This window comes from Vigna unguiculata, chromosome 1 (genome assembly GCF_004118075.2).
Source record: "Vigna unguiculata cultivar IT97K-499-35 chromosome 1, ASM411807v1, whole genome shotgun sequence".
Lineage (NCBI taxonomy): Eukaryota > Viridiplantae > Streptophyta > Magnoliopsida > Fabales > Fabaceae > Vigna > Vigna unguiculata.
This window is the reverse complement of record NC_040279.1, coordinates 35,860,725-35,878,829: the sequence shown is the minus strand read 5'-3', so window position 1 is coordinate 35,878,829 and position 18,105 is coordinate 35,860,725. Positions and strand designations below refer to the sequence as shown.

General features: G+C 25.7%; 1 protein-coding gene across 1 annotated transcript; it reads right to left on the bottom strand.

The window, feature by feature from the left end:
* Positions 1 to 6,070: 6,070 nt before the first annotated feature.
* LOC114179755 lies at positions 6,071 to 7,448 on the bottom strand. Its single transcript, XM_028066200.1, has 2 exons — positions 7,012 to 7,448; positions 6,071 to 6,888 (listed from the first exon to the last, which is right to left on the bottom strand). The coding sequence occupies exon 2, from the start codon at positions 6,877 to 6,879 to the stop codon at positions 6,550 to 6,552; it is 330 nt and encodes a 109-aa protein (XP_027922001.1). The 5' UTR covers positions 6,880 to 6,888; positions 7,012 to 7,448; the 3' UTR covers positions 6,071 to 6,549.
* Positions 7,449 to 18,105: the final 10,657 nt, after the last annotated feature.

Genomic DNA, 18,105 nt, shown 5'->3' with positions numbered 1-18,105 from the left:
TCATCTTTCTCCCTCACTTTCACTTCATAATTTATTTTGAAACCTGAAAAATATTTTTAATTGGCTAAAGCCCCTTTGAAAACAAATTTTCCTAACCCACCGGTTTCTATTTTTGCGGTCCGTGTGTTCGTTTCAATTTTTGTAGCCCCTGTTTCATGATAAAAAGATATATTATTGAAAATGTGGTGATTGGGGCCGAAAATACTAATTCAGGCTTATCAATATTGCAATCAATCCTTACACTCAAAGATTATATTTTAATGAGATGAAGTTGTCAAGTTACGTGGAGAAGATCCAAACTTATTAATACCTTCCAGAATTTTTTTTCGTATTATATTTGTCATAAACATGGTCCAGTTTGTGAATTTTCTTTTATATTTTTTTATATTGGTTGCATGATTTTGAACTAATAGATAACATTATTGTTAATACTGTAAAATTAATTTAATTATTTAATACTTAATCTTTTAATATTATTAGTTAATATTCTTTTTTTCTTGTTTTATTGTAGATGGGGATAAAAAAGATGTTTCAAGAGATAAAAATGTCGTGGATTTATCCATTCAAGACTCTAATACTATAGTTTGATAAATGACAATAATGATTTGATGTTAGATAGTAATTTATATTTGTGTGATTTTGGTTTGTATTTGTAGTTTAACATAATTTGAGATTTTATTTGGATTGTATTAAAGTTTATTTAGATTTTAATTGGAATTATAATTTATTTTTCTTGGATTGAAGAAAAAAAAATTGTGTTTTTTTTTTAATTAAGTGAGCCAACCCGTTTAACTCGCCAACCCGTGGTGGGTCGGGTCAGGTTCTAATTTTTCTGGCTCGCTAATAAGTAAGTTGGATTAGGTTGATTCACTAAGTAGCCAACCCGTCGTGAGCCGAGCCGGGTTGGGTCGGATGACCCGTTTTGACAACTCTAAAGTTTAGGGACAAAAGATAATTTTAGCACTTTCAAATATTTTTAATAGTTATTTAAAGGAAGAGACCAAATTAATTATATTTAAAATATAATTAATTAAGAAAAATACATAAGAATAAAAATATATCGTATGACTAAATATTTAAAATATTTTAAGACAAGAAGATAATGAGTATTTTTAATTATATATTGTTCATATTACTATTTTAACCCAGGCATTAAATTACATTCAAAACTTATAAGAGAATATTATAGAGTATTAGAGTTTGGGAGAGTTTAGGAAAACTTATATACGATTTATTATTTCAATTTAACATGTGGTAAAGATATCTTTATTACGCAAATTACAATTAATAAAAATATAATTAAGATTTTTTATCAATATTTTATTTTGCAAAATTAAATAATAATATTTTAAATATTTTATTGTATATGGGTTATGTATATATTTTTAATTAAATTTATGTATTTTAAAAAATTATTTATATATTTTTGAATAAAGTGTACTTTAACTTATAATTATTTCACAAAATAGCATATGATAATTGAGTTAATAAGAAAAAAATAATCTAAATTTAAATGAAGCAATGGGGTTAATAACTTCACATGTTTCTAAGAATAATTAATATTCTATTTTTTATATATGAAAATAAGTAAATTCTACAAATTTAAAATAAATTATTAACAAATTAAAAAACTTTCACATATATATAATTATTTATTTGTGTGTGTAAAAGTATTATTTTGAAATAGTATTTTTGTCTTTTGCAATAGTTATTTTGCAATTATATGACCCAAATTAATTGCAATAATTGAAAGACCGTGACTTTTTCTTCTTCTTAATTTTCTTTTCAACAAAAACGAAAAATAAAATAAATTATCATTGAATATATGATACACACCTTTTTCAAGTTATTAAACATTTATAATTTAAAACTTCTCTACTGAATAAATTTGATTTAATTTGATTTTACTGATATCACTTAAAATAATATAAAATAATTTGTACTTTTCTATTTTTATTTTAAAAATAATTATATATAGTTATTTGTCCACATGTATACATGAATATGAATATGACACTGAAAATAATTCTTATTTATTGTTATTACAAAATAGAAATATATGTAATTTTTTTTTTAAATTTGAAGTAATTATCTATAATTATATATATTCATAGCTATATATAAAAGTATTTTTTGTATCCGCAATTAGTATTTTTATTTTATTTCTTTAGAATAAATTATATATTCATTTTTAAAAAAAATAACAGTTATTTTTACATGTTTTATATACAATTTTCAAAATATTTTTTTTTCGTCATTATACTTTTATTTTTAGAAAATATAAATTTATTTTCTATATTAACATTACAATATAATTATTTACAAAAAGAGATATTCCTTTCTATCTTTAAAATACTTTTAAGATTTTCTTTTTACATTTTATTTTAAATATATTCACTCAATTATGGTATATTGATTAAAATATTGATATAATTAGAAGTAAAATATTCGGTCATCATTTAGGTGTACATTTTTTTTTTCAAAAATTATAATATATTTATCATTTTATTTTATTTTATTTTTAAGATATAGATAGATAGATATAAGTATATTAAATATAATGTTATCTAAAAGTTATATTTGTAAAAAAATAAATTGGATAATTTGTAATGAACAGTAAAAGAGTATATAATTGAAAAGTTATTCGGTAAAAAGTTCTTGATAAAGAATTTAAAGGCTTTTATTTTATCATATGAAAATAATTTTAATATTTATATGTTATAAGTAATATATATTATTTGATAAATAAAATTTAAAATTTACTTTATAATTTCATTTAATTTATTCCTTTATTTTAAAATAATATTGAAAAAATTATATAAGTTATTTCATAGAAATTAAAAATACTATAATAAAAATATAAAATATATATCAATACCATTTTAAATTAATTGTTCATTCTAATAATCTTTGACATATATTATTCATTTATTTGTGTGTTTAAATTATATATAATTTTATTACAAACTAATAATTGTAATTATATACTAAATTTTATTAAAAACTATGATATCTATGAATTAAATTAGATGTATTTTTAATATATATCTATACATAGAGGAAGGAAGAGAAAGTTCATATTCGAGCAATTATTATATTATAAAATTAATAAAAATGGATTTAATTATTGTAATATAGTGATTTAAGTCATATATATATATATATATATATATCCTTAAATTAAATATATATACGTTATAAAATGTAAATTTTATATATTTTTATTTTATATAAAAATAAAATAAAATAATTAAGAACTATAAGATTCAAATAATTAGAAAATAAAGTATAATAAATAAATAATTGAAATAAAATAAAATTAGATGATATATAATAATGATTGTTAAAGTTTAGTGCAAAACATTAAAATTTAAATAGTAAGTAAATATAGTTAATTAAAAGAAATCATACATAATTATTTTTAAATATATTTATTTTTCACATAACTACGATGATTTTATAGGTCTAGAGTGAAAGGTAGTTGGAGAGAATACGAAAGTTAAAAGTGTTATATAAGATAGAGTTTCTTTGTATGTGGTCCATTTGTTCACCTACTATGCAAAAATTGATTAGAGAATATTTTTCATATATGATGTGATTGTGTTTTTAGTCATTTGTGTCAGAACTAATTTTATATGTAGAATGTTATTAACAATCTTTTAGGAGTCTGGCAATTTTTATCATTTGTGGTCTAAGATTCAATATAATAATTCAGTGATGAAGATAAAAAAAAAACGTGTTTTTTATGCATGGAGTATTTGGTCTTATGCTAAATCATTGTCATGGAGGGAACAACCTTTTATTCTGGACCAAGTTATAAAAAAAAAAAAAACTACTATGGTTACTGATTGGAAAATCTAAAAAGAGATTAAATCAAGTTTAACAGAGTAAGATGTTTATATTAAAAGAGGATGTTTAGGATTTTTTTGTTAAACTTAAAATATGCATAAGTAAGCTTAATTTGCTTGACTTAACATGCGTGTTAAGATGAACTTGATACTTCCCACCACCAGGTTTTAAAAAAGTGTGATTAAGACTTTAATACTTGGTCCAAATTAGGTTTATGATTAACATGATTGATGTGTGTCTCGTATATTACTTTATTTATTTATTTTATTTTTTTAAGACAACGAAGATGCCTTGTTATGAAGATATAGTCAACTATAAAAAAAGAAAAAAAAATATAATGATTAATTAAGTACTTTGTTCCATGTGATGCAAGACATGGATGGTGTTGAGAAGTAGCAAAAGGAAAACTGGTAATTGCAATAAATGTTGGATAATAACCAAAGTTATTATTATAATAATAATAATTAATAATACTCAAAACTTGTATCGCCTCATTATATTAACAATTTCATTGCATATATGTAACAAATGACAACCCTCTTATGTTTTTAAGAACAAAAGTTTATTTTTCATTCATTTCTCCATAAAAGATTGACAACTAGACATTCCTAATAGATAATTTTATGTATCAATTATAGTTAAAAAAAATAGAATGATTAATTCTATTAATAAGTATTTTTTCAGTGTAATAAACACCCAACCTAGATAATTAAATTACTTTAACTAATGAAAAAGAAATAGTTCAATTAAAAATGTCTAACGTAATTAATTAAACTAATTCTTTTGATATGGTATATGTAATAGAACAAGGGACGACATGCATAGCACTAGGTCTTAAGATCATCGGATTCACTCAAAGTTTCTTATTTTTAACTCTGGTTTGTTCCTATCATGCTATGTGTATTCTTTTCATGTGCTTTTATTACCATTTTTTTTTCTCTTTGTATTGTTCGAATCAAGGGGTTGATGACCCTTTATCCAACCCTAACAGTGATGTTTTCTGGGGTTTGAATTGAGTGTAAGGACCCTCATCTTGATGAGGGATCTCTTTCTGTCCATGAGCTGTGCACCTTCTTCAAGTTGCCCTTATTTTATTGATGACACACACAATTAATTGTGCCATTTCCCACGACGGTTCTCACCTGATCTAACCTACAAAATTTACATATCTAAGGGTGAATCATAATGGTTCGGATTTTGAAGTTTTGAATGTAATGGTTATAAATTAGGGATTAATGCTCTGTCACACCTTGAATGTGAATTTACTGACAAAAGGAGAGCCTTAGTTGCTGCAATTATGGCCTCTGCGTATAGGAAAATGGATATGAACAGAGATGAAAGATGAAGAGAGGATGAAGAAGGAGAAGAAATGGAAACAGAAGAAAGTGTTTGATAAAATAGGTGGAAAAAGAAAATTGAACATTTATCATCTGACGTAATATCTCGCACATTATTCTCAACCGTCTCAATTACTCTTGCATTTATGTGATTTAAATGGCCTTAATAGAATGGCCTTTTTTTTTCAATGCTCGGAACTACCCAACCCACCCTCTACCATCCCTTGATTCACTCATCCTTCATCTCCTCATAAACCCACAACATAATTTTCTTATACTACACGACATACGACTTTCTTTCACGCCATTGCTCTCATTATACTCGTGGACACTTCAATTTTGTAACATGCAACTTCGAACCATCTTTCTTCTTTTTTTTAATCAAGTCATTATCGCATGCAAAACTTTCCATTCCCTCGTGTCAGGACGGGATCTCAATCAAAATTACACAACTCATTTTTCAATCATCAATTCCTCCAACAAAATCTACAACAAAGTCAACTCAGATTTAATTTAACCTCACAAACACACACCCCCCTTCTTTTCAGTTTTTTTTTTTTTTAAGCACATGAGTGGTTCAACTCCACAGAGTGCAGTAGATGATGCAGCAGTTAACACCGGTTTGGTGGGCCTTATCCTTCCAACCATTTCAACTGTTAACACAAAGTACAGAAGATCTACATTCTGTCTTACAAGTTTGCTTTTGTTGCGTTGCTGCGCCTATTTTTATTCACTTCTTTTATTTACCTTTTGTGGTGGTTAACGTCGACAATAACAGCATGTGTGTGCCGTTGGATGAAACAGTAACATTAACATTAACATTAACCTTAACCTTAACATTAATATTAACATTAACATGGTGGATGATGCAGAGAAAAAGAGAGTCAAAGGAAAACCGAGGTTGGATTTCAACAAACAAACTAAGAGGGCACCTGAGGTTATAAGCCCTATTACACTTTCTTAACCGCTAAAGAGCACCCAGCTCCTATATAATAGATACCTAACATTCCCGAATTGCCCAGTAACTTTTTTTTTCTTTTCTATAGATGATTCAAGTAGTGCTATTCACGCTCCACTCTGTCTCTTTCTGTCTCTGCAAATATGCATCCCCTGCTTTGACAAAATTGTTGGGAGAGAGGGTAAAAGTGGAGCGCACATAGCACTACCCACAGAAGGGGGAATAGTTAAAACAGTAAAAGGGTAAAAAAAAGAAAGAAAGAAGATTAATTCCTAAGCATTACTAGCTAATATAATATGATATAATATAATATAATGATATGTCCTACTATTAGGAACAGAGAAAAACAGGGCTAGGAAGCGAAGAAAACAGAGCTAGGAAACGGGGGATCCTAACTCTATGACTCTAACTCCTCCTTATGGTGGGGTTTTTGGTGTCGTGCAGGAAATCTAGCAAAACGGTGCTTTTGCATTTGGGGCACTTGGGATCATCTTCGGAGAGCATGACATACATGAGGCAGCGAGGACACCCGACGAGCACCATGGAGGTGGCTTCAGGGCTGTTGGAGTAATTCTTGTCCTCTTGGTTGAGCTCCGACGAGACGCAGGAGCTGGGCGGCGAAGTCGGCGATGCGGTGGCCGATCGTGTGGGCGAGTCGAGTCTCCGGTCGACCCTGGGCGGGGACAGGTTGAGCTTCAAGTCAAGCTGCGGACCACTTCCATTTCTGCGGCTCATGGCTGTGTTCTGCAAGCAGAAAGGAAAAAAAGAAGAAGATAGCAGTGGTGAGAAAGAGGAGGTAATCAGAATTGAAAGAGGAAGAGGAAGAAAAAGAAGAAGAAGAAGAAGAAGAGGGAGGAGTGAGTTTACTTTAAGGTTGTTGGAAGAGGAAAAGGGGTGGTGAGAAAGAGTGGCACCAGCAAAGTGTTGGTGATCTTTGTTGTTGCAAGAAATGGTGGAGGTTCATGGGCGTTTTATATAAGGAAAATGAAGGGAGTGATTTAAGGGTTAATTTAATTGAGAGAGAGAGGTGGAGGGGGGTAGGGTGTAGAGAGAGAAAGAGTGAGAGAGGAGAGGAGAGGAGAGAGAAAGAGAGCGATGGGATTGGATTGAATTGAATTGAATTGAAGTATTGGGTAGAAGGAGAGTGTAAATTGAGGCCAGGAAATGTATTAATTGTTTGGAAAAATCCCAAGAAGTATGCAGGAAGGGGAAATTTGGAGTAAATATTGCAATTACAAAGTGCAGAAGGAGGGCCTTTCTTCATTCATTGCTTGAGGAAGAGTCGGTGTTTTAAGTCTCCGAGCAACACAGCGCAAGAGAAATCCAACGGCTTTTAAAGCTAAACCCCTTATTTAAAAATCCAACCCCTCACCAACAAAATTTAATACCATCCATCTAGTAATAAACCCAACCCTTTTTTCTTTATTAATTCCTCCCAACCCCATTTTAAATAAATATTACCAGTAGCATTCAACAGTGCCCCGAGAAAAGGAAACCAAATTAAATGAAAATGTTTAAATCTTCCATCTTCATCACTCTTCTTCACTCTTCGTTCCCTCCCTGTTCTCATGTTCTGAGATTCTTAAGAAACAAACTTCTTCTCTTCTCTCATTCATACCTTGGAAAGTACGATCCATGTCCATCGTCCAACAGACATTACAGGATCTCGTGGTGTTATTGTCACGCCACCATTGATTCTTCTGAAGACATTATTGTCACCATTAAAACCAAGTAAAGAATACTTTCTGTCATCAACTTGATCGTGATTTGACAATGCAACCACAGAGCCGGGAAGAGACCTGTGGAACATTTACTCATCATATACTACCACCATACTTTCAACTTCATTTTTCAGATTCTCACTTTTAAATTCATAAAAACACCATATATTATTTTATATCAAATGTTTCTCAAACTAAAAACTAATCATATTTTTTCATACTCTATTTTTAATTATATCAGTATATTCTGTATGTTGTAAAGTTTTGAATTGCTTCTGACCTCATTCTTCGGCAAATAGGGAAATGGTTTTATTTTACGCAATGAATGATATGAGCTTTAAAAAATAGTAGTGCTGGATAAAAAAGATAAAAATAAAAAGTTTGATTTATTTAATTAATTAAAAACTTAAAAGGACAGAATGTAAAAAGGTTGCATTGCATGTGAATAGATCTGATTATTATCGCAGCATGATTTGGAAACAGAAGAAAGTGTGCTAGGTCAAGGAAATGATGAAATGTGATGAAGAAAGAAAATGATTTGTAAAAGGGCAGTATTATTTTCCATATGTAGAATTTTGTGGTCAACGTGGCATATATTCATGAAACATGCTTTAAATGATGCATTTCTACTTGCTATAAATAGACACTCCCATTCTTTAAAATTCAGCATCTTGACATATAGATAACAAGAATGTGGATCTACGATTGAACCATTTGACCAATCGTTCCTTCATTACAATTCAAAATCAACAAATCATTCAAAACAAAAACACTTATCACTTTCGGTGATAAATAATATATGTCTCATTATTTTCACCTATTATCTTCTTTTTTTTCAATATAACTTTCTTCATTTATTTATGGGTTAAATAAACTTTTAGTTTTTATAATGTATCACTCTTTTCAATATTTCTGTTTTTACTCATTTGGATTACTTCTTGTTTTTCATTTTTATAATTATATATATTATAATTAATGGCTTTATAATTACAAATTTTGATAAACTATTAATAGAAATGTTCTTACAAAATCATCTCAATCACTTTATAATAGAGGAGAAAGTTAAGCCATGACAATAATCCAATAACTAATACACAAATAACAAATTAATTAGATAACACAAGTGTTTTACCTGTAATATATATGTAAGATTAAAACATGATTATAATTGAGATAAATAAGCACTAACGCTTAATGATCAATTATTTCTAATAAAATAATTGATAGAAATAGTAGGAAAAACTAAACTATTGAAAAAAGAGCTAACGTTTATAGAATACATAAGTATACCAATAGGAGATCCATGATATTCATGGAAAAAAATGAAACGAAACAAGATTATAAAAATGAATGCGAAAAAAAAAAACTTATAATATTATATTTATTTAAAGTATTTGATTCACATTATCTTTTTATTTAATCAAAATACAAAACTTAAAAAGATTATTCTAAAAAGTTAATTAAGAAAATTATTCAAGGAAACGAAGAAAAATAATACTCATATTTTTTTACTAATAATGTCTTGAATAATGCTCGACAAGCTTAGTCTTCGATGGTTTTGACTAACTAAATTATAAACAATTTATCTCTCTTTCTCGTGTTCTTTTGGTAACAAATTTTACCCTTTAAAATATGTCTTAATTTTTTTATAAGTGTTACTAAAAAAAATTCAAAATAGCTTTTACTTTTTGTATTTACTGATAAAATAAATATCATATTTTTTTCTTCAAATCATTTTGTTATTATTCTGTAAAAAAAAAAAAAACCTATAAGTTTCACTGCATCCCTGTGAAATCACCAAATAACAATATTAAAAGTGCAATGCCATACTCTATTTCTTCTTTTGTCAAACAATTAATTACCATTATCTTTTATATTTTTATCAATATTCTCATATTAGTAAGTATTTTTAATTTTTACATTAAAATTTCCTTTTCACTTTAACATTTAAAAGTGCTAAATTGTAGCTAAATAATGACTTATTTTTCAATGTTAAAATTTACCCTTTTGCTTTCAAATATCTGCGTATCCTTTGCAATTATTTGTTTTCACTGAAATTTAGCTATTCATAAAATTTAATTTAAATTAAAAAACAATCTTTGGAACTAAGGAATAGACTCAAATATTAGACATTGAACAAGTTTATAATAAAATGTTTTTAAAATGTTAAAAGGTGTTGTGTAAACAAACTTTTAACTCAACGTGTGTTGTAAAAAATAAATAGTAAGTTATAAATTAGTTAAACGCGCTTAAATATAAATTAGGAATTGAAAAGCTAAAAAGTTATAAAGTAATTTATAAAGTAATTAATTAAGTTAAACATATTTAATAAATTAATTAATAAGTTAGTTGATAAATTAATATAAACGACATGTGCGTATAAATAAGATAAAAAATAAAATTTATTTTTTGACAAATTTTATTTTAATAAATTTGACAGAATTTTTATAAATAGAATTAAAATAAATTAATTTTTTATTTGTTAATTAAAATAAAGTAATAAAATATTACTATCTTACTTAAATAGGTAGTTTGTCAAAGTTTGTATAAATAAACTTTGTTAAATTATCATTTTCCTGAAAGAAGAAAAGTAGAACTACTAATATTAGAACCTCTAGATAATAAATATATAATGTTTTAATATAGATTGGTAAACACTTAAATCAGTAATAAGATTATCAAATCATTTATTAACTCTTGTGGTTCATATATATATATATATATATATAACTTCTAATAAAAATGTTTACGAATTAAAAACATATTTTTGTCAAATTCACCGGTTTGTTTGAGTAGATTTTCAATTATTTTTTAAAATTGTTTCAATTAAATCATAATTAATTAATTACTGTAGGTCTTGTTCTTATAGGGTCCATTTATCACAAAATCTAGATATATTTTATTTTTGTTTTCTTATGTACGATATGCTATTCCATTATATCCACAAGCATAAAAACAGTTTTACGAAGTTTAAAAATGTGTTTGGTAAGTCACTTTTCTAGGTTACGCTGACGTTATTGTTATTCTATACACATTTTTATAGAAGAAAGGTATTCTCATTTTCATCTCTAAATTTAATGATAGTAAATTTTTGTCTCATTTTTATCTTCACCGAAATGGGTATATTTTTTACCCATATTTATATTTATTTTTTTTATTGTTTCAATATTAATTAATTATTTTTTATAAAATAATATAATTATTTTTTATAAAATAATATAATTATTTTTTATAAAATAATAAAAGATTATAGTAAAGGAAACATAATATTATCAAATATTCAATCCTAAGAACATAATTGTTTCTTTGATATCAAATATTTATAAAGAAATTATAATTGTATACATCTCAAATTATAATACTAAATAAATTTTGATGAGAACCAAAAGATTTACTAAATTTGCAAATATTAATGGAACCTAGTTGATAAAATTTTAAAATATTTTAAAAAAATATAAAAAGAAAACAAATATTCAAATTAAAATATATTTTAAATGTTTGTTTAATTCAAATTTTTAAATTCTAATGAATCTCTTTTTTATATAATAATAAGAGTTATAATACATCCCTTAATTAAACTCAGGCAAATAACAAATATTAAATTAATAATAATCAGTGGCAAATCTTGACAAAAATGTGTGAAAGGACCAAAATAATATACTCAGAATTTATATATTTAATTATTGTCACTAATATAACAACATTATATATAATTTTAGTTTTGAAATTTTCTTGTATGTTTCTGCTTAGCAAAAATTATAATTTTGAAGTTGTATTTTATATGAAACTCATTTAAATAAGTTTGTCTAATTTTTTATCTTTCACTCATTAAATATTTTCATATTTGAGAATGTTTTCTTGAAATAAGTTCCAAATAATTCATATGAAACTTTCAATCTGTACGTAATTCATCTTCACGAAACCTTTCCTTTTATTACTTTAAAAAAATGAATCTACTATTTTATTCTTAATCAATATATCTATTTTCTTAACAAAAATTAAGACTAAGATATAACTTATTAAAATGTAATTGAAAATTGAGAAACCTAATTACAAAGAGAAAAATTGATGATAATCAAGTCCTAATTAAAAGATGGTTATGAAAAAACATATAGTACATAAATTTACCTTTTATATTCATACAAAAAGAATTATGAGATTGAAAAAAAAAATACCAAATATTAAACTAATATTTCACAATCAAGAGATAAGAGATATTTTTTTTATTATTTTAAAAAGTGGAAGACAATTGATGAGAAATAAGAGTAGAAAGAATGAAATTGTGTTTAAATTTCTACTTTTTTTAGAAACAAAAGAAGACAAGTAAGAGGAATAGATTTATACTTTTTTTTAGAAACAAAAAAAGACAAGCAAGAGGAATATATTATTACAATATTTGAGAAACTTAAAAGATAATAAGAAAGAACAAAAAATCTCAATAAATATTTTTATTCCTTATTATATTTAATTTTAAATTTTATTATTTACTAACATTAAATATTATATTTTATAAAAAAATAAAAAAATTATCTAATTTAATTATCAATATAATATAATATAATATATATATATATATATATATATATATATACTAAACATATTTAAAAAATAAATAAAAATTTTGGAGGGGCCATGCCCCTATAAGATAACGAAGATCCATATGTAATAATAATAAAACTTTAACATAAATTACTTAACATTTTTAAATTCTAATGTATCTTTTTTTATATATTAATAAAAGTTATAATACATCACTTAATTAAATCTATGCAAAGAACAAATATTAAACTAATAATAATAAAATTTTAACATAGATTACTTAAATTTTTAAAATTCTAATGAATATGTTTTTTATACACTAATTAAAGTTATAATATATCACTTAATCAAAATCGCTCAAAGAACAAATATTGAACTAATAATTATAAAATTTTAACATGGATCCAATATCTTATAACTTCAATATGTGTTAGATGGTGCTAAAAAAATTCATGGCAATTATATTATATTTTTATTTTATAGTAAATAAAAAATTTACTTATACAAATATAGTGACAAAATTATAATATGATTGATCATGAGTTAGAAAAAAAGTTTATATAAATATATCAAAATAGTATTTTACGTAATAAAAATAAACAACAAATAAAAATATAAAAAAAAATTATAAAATGTGTGTTTTAGAAACAACTTGAGAGACTATCCAATGAAATCGCACAAAGAAAAATAAATGTATAATTAAGCGTAAGATAAGATAAAAAATACGTTAGAAATCTAAAAAAAACTTTTCAAATATCAACATAGTCAATAATTGAGAAATAACGAAAATTGTTTTAGCAAACAATTTTTTTTTAAATGAAATAAAAATTAATAATAATAGAGTAAATAATACAAATATTTTATGTTACCTAATAAAAGAAAGATTTATGCTATTAAAAAATTAAAAATAGAGTGTTAAAGATTATCATGCGAAAGGAAAATATATAATAAATAAAAATATTAAAAAAGAATATAAATATTTAAATGTGAGACATAACAAATATATAATTGACATACACTGTTTGAACATAATTTTATAAAGGTTATGGTATGATGAAATGTGTATTAGAATTGTAAATGAATTTCATGACAAATCAAAACCATTAGAAAAAATAAAAACTAGAAAGTGTGTAATAATATATATATATATATATATATATATATATATATATATATATATATAGACATACACTGTTTGAACATAATTTTATAAAGGTTATGGTATGATGAAATGTGTATTAGAAATGTAAATGAATTTCATGACAAATCAAAATCATTAGAAGAAATAAAAACTAGAAAGTGTGTAATAATATATATATATATATATATATATATATATATATAGTTATATATACATGGTTACTTAATTAATTGTGAATAGTTTAATAATTTAAATGGAGATATGGCGGGACATGTATTATGACATGTACAAGGATTGGGACAGAGCAGATATGTACATCTTCATACCCAATTGAAAAAGTCTGGAGATTCCCCATAACCAAACGAGGACAAATTTATTTATCATTCATACTCATTAATTTATTATAGGCTTGTTTTTTTCCAAATTAAGCTTATCCTACAAAATTATTTCACTAATTTATAACTTTTATGACTTGTTTTAATTACTTCTTCAACATATACTAACTTACTAAAAGGATTAACTTGTAGTCGGTGAATTTTGTATTCTTAATAGAAGAGAATTATTTTTTCTCTAAAAAGTTAAATATTTTTCTATGTTATTGTATATTATCAATTAGCATATAAGTTAGTTTTACGGATTCATGTATAATTTTAAACTATTAGCTTAGTTATAAATTAGTGTTACCAATTTTTTTTTACAAGATATTCATAAACTTACAAACTATTTATGGCTCATATAAGTAAGTGAGATGATAAGTTGCTATTTTTTTTTCATTTTAGTTTTCATTAATTTATTTAAAATATAATTTTACCTCAAATAGATAGATATATCTTGTTAGATAATTTTATATTTATAAATTAACTTTAATTTCATTAAAGTAGTGTATATTTTTAAAATATTTTGAATAGTGAAAATAGCAAAATGTTAAAGCGTGAGATAATAAGTTGCTAATTTTTTTTCCATTTTTTATTTTTACTAATTTATTTAAAATATAATTTATCTCAAATAATTATATATAGCTTATATTTATAAATTAATTTTAATTTCATTAAAGCAATGTACATTCAAAAATATTTTGAATGATGAAAATAACATAATGTTAAAGTAATTTTTTTTAAATTATTTAAATTATAGGAAGAAGTCTATTCCTCTGTAAAAGGAGGTATTTGTCTGCAAATTGAACATGTATTTGTTGAAATGTGAACCTAGACTAATAAATGAATATCCTGAGGCATTGTTTACAAAATTCATGTGAGTCTTCTAGGTGGGAATTAAACTCGGTTTGATCACACAAGTTGCAATTAATGTGCCGTACTTTGAGGATGAACTAATCCAACACTGAGTTCATTTTTGTTTTAAAGAAATGCCACGTCTCTATGTGTTCTTATTAATTGTTATTCTAGTTGCAACCAAAAATTAAGTCACACATTTGTAAACCAAATATATTAAAACTGTGACTTTTGACGCTTCCAAGGGCATGAATTGGGGTTTATTATTCAAATTTGACCCTAGTTTTGTGGATCTACCAATCTCAATTGGATGCATTATGCATATGTTTGGGTTGGTGGAATTCAATTTTGTTGGAATCTATGAAGGAATTTTGATGTTCAAAGTTGAAAGATTATTCTGTAAATGGGTGGGTGGTAAAATCTTAAACAGGGTGTGATTTGACCCGTAATCTTCTAAAAAGGAAAGAGTAGAAATAAGAAGCTGCAATTTGGTGGTTATGGGCAAAGAAAAGAGATGGTGATTAGGTAAACGTCTCGGTGGCTGACCGGTGAATAGTGACACTGAGGGACAGACAATAATATGTTTATCGCCAGATATAATATCAATGAGATCTGATTACTTAAGACATTTATATCATTCTTAACAAAAAATCTTAAAACAATAGATTTATGAGTTTTTATTCTTATATAGTGTTACACCTCCACATTTCTAATTAATGTGAAACTTAAACTCACACTTGAATTTCTAATCGTTTTTTTATAATTTTTTTCTATACATTGAATTTTGTCAAAAAATGTATATCTAGTCAAATCGACATATGTTAGACAAATTATGTTTTAAATTTATATTAAAAGAATGTTATTGATAGAAAGTGAAAGTTTCATACCTATTTTAATAACTCAAATTATTCTTTCTTTCTTTCTAGTTTTCTCCAAATGCGACTCTTCTTCTTTTCCTGCTCTTTTGGTATTAGAACATAATCATTTTTTTTTGTTATATGTTGTGAGTATCCAATGCTTAGGTGCCATGATAAGTGTTTTCTTGTAGTTGTTAATCATATCTAAAAGAATAATTATTTTTTACTTAGGTACCTAAATGAATTTCAATCCTTTCATATTAGTGTGTTTGTGTGGTTCTTTATTAGGAATGACACCAGACAATGCAAAATAAAATGTATGACTTACCTTTTAACGATGTTTCTCTTCTTCGTAGGCAAAATTCATTTTTTTGTGGGGGTGTTTTTACATTCTTATAATATCAAGTCTTTTATTCTTTATGGTAATTTTGGAAATAAATTTCATCAGTATTTTATTTATTTAGTTTGCTAATAGATTGCCTACATTTTGCTTGCATCTATTAAGAATAAACTCATTCTTGAACTTTCTATTTTTGAAAATATTTTTTTCTATAAATTTATATTTTGATTTGCGATATTTCTGGTTGGACGTTGCTTTCTTTCCTTTGTAAAATTTTTTTGTTGTACTAAGTTTGAGATATTCTTTAACAAGATTGTGTGAGATCAAAGAAGAGAGACATTCATCGTAAGCTTTGGAAACAAAGTGTAAATAATTAAAATATGTTTTTCCATCAAATTCAATAGACAATTGTTGAGACGTTATTTAAATCTTAATATTGTTTAGTACTAATATTACTGGTACCGGTGCAATAAAGGTCATAAAGTGCAGTTATTTTATGGTTTTCTCGATACTTATAAAATCATAGTCTATCACATAGTCTAAACAAGCATGTTATATTACAATTGAAACTGTAGTCTATTTTTACTTAGAATACGATTCTCCTAATAATCATAGTTTACTAGTCTATTATCATTTATAGACTAAAATTCTTTTAATAATCGTAGTCTATTATCACTTATAAACCATAATTATTTTGGAGTTTTTTTTAATATTTATTTCTTTATAGTTTCTATATTCCTAATCAAGTAAACTCGACAGAGATAGAACTATAATCGGTGGATCTTAGTTGGTTTGTCAACTTATTATGTTCGAACTATAAATTAAAAGAAGACACTTGTTAGGGTCCATTTATACAAAAATGAAATTACATAAATTTTGTTTTGGATGTGAAACGGAAAATTAAGATTCACTTTATACAACAACAACTTAATCTCAACATCAAAGAAACCGAATTAATATGTACCATACATCAATTATAGAAAAATTATACTAAAAAATATTCAAACAATAAATAATCTCAATAACATATTATAATTAAAAAATAAATAAAAATTATTATCATATACAAATTTTGTAGAGGCATTAAAATAGTGAAGAAAAGAATGCAAATCAATAAGCATGTTTGAAGAGAATGTGAGTAACACTAATATGGGTAGCAACAAAGTTACACGTAAGGGTAACCATAATGTGGGTGGTCACTGTAACACAAATAACCAAACTTGAATGGGTTTATATAGGATCAAGAGAAGAAAAAAACAAATGAAGAAGGAAAAAAATGAGGAGTAAAATTAAATTTGAACGGTGAACAATTGGGGATGCCAAGCTAAAGCAAGAAGAAGAAGAAGAGATGAAGAACTTTCATGAATAGAGTAAATTAAGAAATTTAAATTATTCAAGATAGTGTAGACTACCGTTTAAGAGATTGTACTTTATAATGAGATAGATTATGATTTTAGTTGAATTATAGTTTATTTTTAATATTAATTTTTAAAATGCCATTGTTTTAATATAGATTTTTTAATAACTACAATTTATCTGTCTAATCATTTTACATATATTGTACTAGTGATGTTTGTCCCAACTATACCATGAATCAGGTACACATCACACAGTAAGCGGCTATCGACAATCTTCAAGGCCGCTTACTTTGTACTAAAGAATTCCTTAGTGCACAATAAGAGACCATCAACAATCCTCAAGGCTACTTACTTTGTACTAAGGAATCCCTTAGTACACAGTAAGTGGTCATCAACAACCTTCAATGCCGATTACTCTGTACTAAAGAATCCCTTGGTACAGAGTAAGCGGCCATCAACAACCTTCAAGATCGCATAGTACTAAGGAACCCCTTAATACAGAGTAAGCAACCATCAACACTTATATTTACCATACATTGGGGAAGACACCAGTACACAGTAGGCAACCTCAACTAAGCGGCCCAAGAGTGCCCAGCCCTCCGAACCTGCATGTCCGTTTACCGGATACTGCATACTTAGGATCTCCCATAAAGTATGCGGAATCCGTCCTTATTGACTCACAAGCTGTCTACCAACAATTATTGAGGGTTCTTCTTGTAATTTCATTCACTACACTAGGTCCTGAAATAATTAAAAGAGGTATTTTGGGCCAAAAG

What these genes read in the sequence shown, in the direction of transcription:
- LOC114179755 (XM_028066200.1), bottom strand. Translation starts at nt 6,879, where the DNA reads ATGAGCCGCAGAAATGGAAGTGGTCCGCAGCTTGACTTGAAGCTCAAC.